Source organism: Vicia villosa, unplaced genomic scaffold (genome assembly GCF_029867415.1).
Source record: "Vicia villosa cultivar HV-30 ecotype Madison, WI unplaced genomic scaffold, Vvil1.0 ctg.006090F_1_1, whole genome shotgun sequence".
Taxonomy (NCBI): domain Eukaryota; kingdom Viridiplantae; phylum Streptophyta; class Magnoliopsida; order Fabales; family Fabaceae; genus Vicia; species Vicia villosa.
The window spans coordinates 30,868-33,277 of record NW_026706726.1 but is presented as its reverse complement, the minus strand read 5'-3'; the positions used below and the strand labels follow the sequence as shown (position 1 = coordinate 33,277).

General features: G+C 41.0%; 1 protein-coding gene across 1 annotated transcript; it reads left to right on the top strand.

Moving 5' to 3' along the window:
• The first annotated feature begins 261 nt into the window (after window positions 1-261).
• Window positions 262-2,208, top strand: LOC131642917 (protein MAIN-LIKE 1-like). The gene is made up of 4 exons (XM_058913078.1): window positions 262-310; window positions 422-618; window positions 699-1,229; window positions 1,489-2,208. The coding sequence occupies exons 1-4, from the start codon at window positions 262-264 to the stop codon at window positions 2,206-2,208; spliced, it is 1,497 nt and encodes a 498-aa protein (XP_058769061.1).
• Window positions 2,209-2,410: the final 202 nt, after the last annotated feature.

The following is a 2,410-nucleotide window of genomic DNA, read 5'->3' as shown; positions in this document are numbered from 1 at the left end:
AGTAAAAATTCCAAAATTTTTAACTTTTTCACTCATTCTTACAGTTTCGTTAGCAGTGGAGATGAGAGAATTTTTCAGCCAAAACCGGATATCCTAGTCTCTGCAGTTCTGGTTCTTATTTTCATCAAACAGTAAGTTTTTCCCAAAACTTTTCTCAGCCGGATAACCCAGCTATGGGGTTTCCGGTTCTTTTCGTTACCAGCCGGATAACCCAGTGATGGGGTTTCCGGTTCTTTTTTGCCTCAGCCGGATAACCCAACAATGGGGTTTCCGGTTCTTGTTACCCTCAGCCGGATAACCCCCCCTTGGGGTATCCGGTTCCTATTTTTTTTCGTTTTTAGTTATTTTTTTGTTTTTAATATTATATTTAATTTTTAATAACATTTTATTTAATTGTTAACTATTTTTTTTTATTTTTTAGTGGTTCGAATAAAAGGAGGTGCGATCGACGGAATGCGTCAAAGAGGAAGACAACATCGAGAGGCTGATGGCGAGGGACACCAGGGAGCTGCACCTGAGGTTGGTCCCCAGCATCCGGCATTTCCCGGAGGACCTACTGATACATCTTTATTGATTAGATATCAGAGTCATGTTGCCTGTCATTTATGGTTGGGCGAGGTACGTAAATGTTTTCTTAAATGTTTTTTTTTTAAATTACATGTACTTATATATTAACATATATTACAAATTATTTTCAGGAGAGACGACCAAAGCCAACCTTAAAGGTTGCTGCACATGGCAGCAAGTTAATAGGATGGGTTCCGGCAATGCTCCCAAGGCAGATGGAAAATTGGTTAGTTGCATCTGGCCTGTCATCTTTGCAGCATACTAGTTTGGCCAGGGTAGATACGCATCTATTATCTGCTTTTGTTGAGAGATGGTCTCCTGAAACATCGTCATTTCATATGTCGTTCGGCGAGATGACCATCACGCTAAATGATGTTTCATGTCTTCTTCATGTACCGGTTAGGGGCCAGCTTGTTGACCCCGATGTTGTTGTCACCGATTATGATGCTATCCATCTAGCTGTTGAGTTGTTTGGTGTTTCACTGAGTGATGCAACTACAGAGGCTTATGCTGTAAGGGGTCCTTACTATAAATTGGATGGGTTAAAGCAAGTTTTTGTGCAACAAAGAGCTGCAAATAACTTTACAGGCGCTATGAGAGCATACATGATGTTGCTATTAGGTTGTACTATTCTTGCCGACAAGACTTTTACTCTTGCTGAGGCAAAATATCTTCCACTTTTGAGAGATTTGAATACTTGGGGAAGATATTGCTGGGGGGGCAGCTGCACTGGTTACTCTGTACAGATACTTAGGGGATGCCTCATTTTATTCATGCAAGCAGCTTGGCGGTTATGCCTCTCTTCTTCAGGTTCAAAATTTTACTTATTATTTAATTATACTTAATATCTAATATTTTAGTTTAATTTAGTTTATTATAATTTAGTTTAATTTATAATAGTAACTTTTACTTTTGTTTCAGTGTTGGATTCATGAGTACTTTCCAACTGTTGGAAAGAGAGGTACTTCTGGGTTATGTGGCATTGATAGTTCGATGGCTAGGGCGATGAAATGTGAATATAGGCAGGGGGCGCAAAAAGTGGCTGACATCCGAGTTGTGTTAGATCAGTTGACTCCTCACGATATCGTCTGGCGCCTTTTTGAGGATCATCGGGTGCACCGTCCTTTTGATGACATCTGTTTGTATCGGGGTGGTTGGAAGTGGTTTGGTATTGTAGTTCTATATTTACCTGACAGATGCTTGCGTCAGTTTGGATACAGACAGTACATACCGACTGCTCCTCCTAATGTCGACACACTTGATGTGGATGTTGAGTGGGCTACATATATGCAGAGTGTGTTGCAGGTGATCCGATCCCACGATGATCCCCCAGCTGCGTTTGCCACCATGCCATATGAGACAGACGATGATTATTTGCCGTGGTATTATACGATGTCACATCCTCGTTTGAGAGCACCACAGGATGATCAGCTGATGGAGGTACCAGTGCCTGTCTATGACGAAGGACCGTCAGACCCGAGATTATCATATATATGTCATGAGCTTCATCATTACTTACAGCGTCATCAGGCTGTTCCTGAAGACGAACAGTTTCTGGAGATATTTAGAGCACTCAGACTTGCACAGGGCGGACCATTACCTAGGGAAGGTCCAATTACTTATGACAATGAGTCTGATTGATGTCACATTTTATGTTTATATTTATGTGTCATACCCCAATTTTTGACCCTAAGATCCCGCGTCTCAAGTTTTGTTTAAATCACATCAAGATCATTTGTGAGGTTCTCTGATGCCTATCTCATTGTTGAGCTCGCCATCAGGGGAATCACCAAGCACCTCTTTGTTCGTTCTTTATTATTTATTTCTATTATGTTTCACTAAC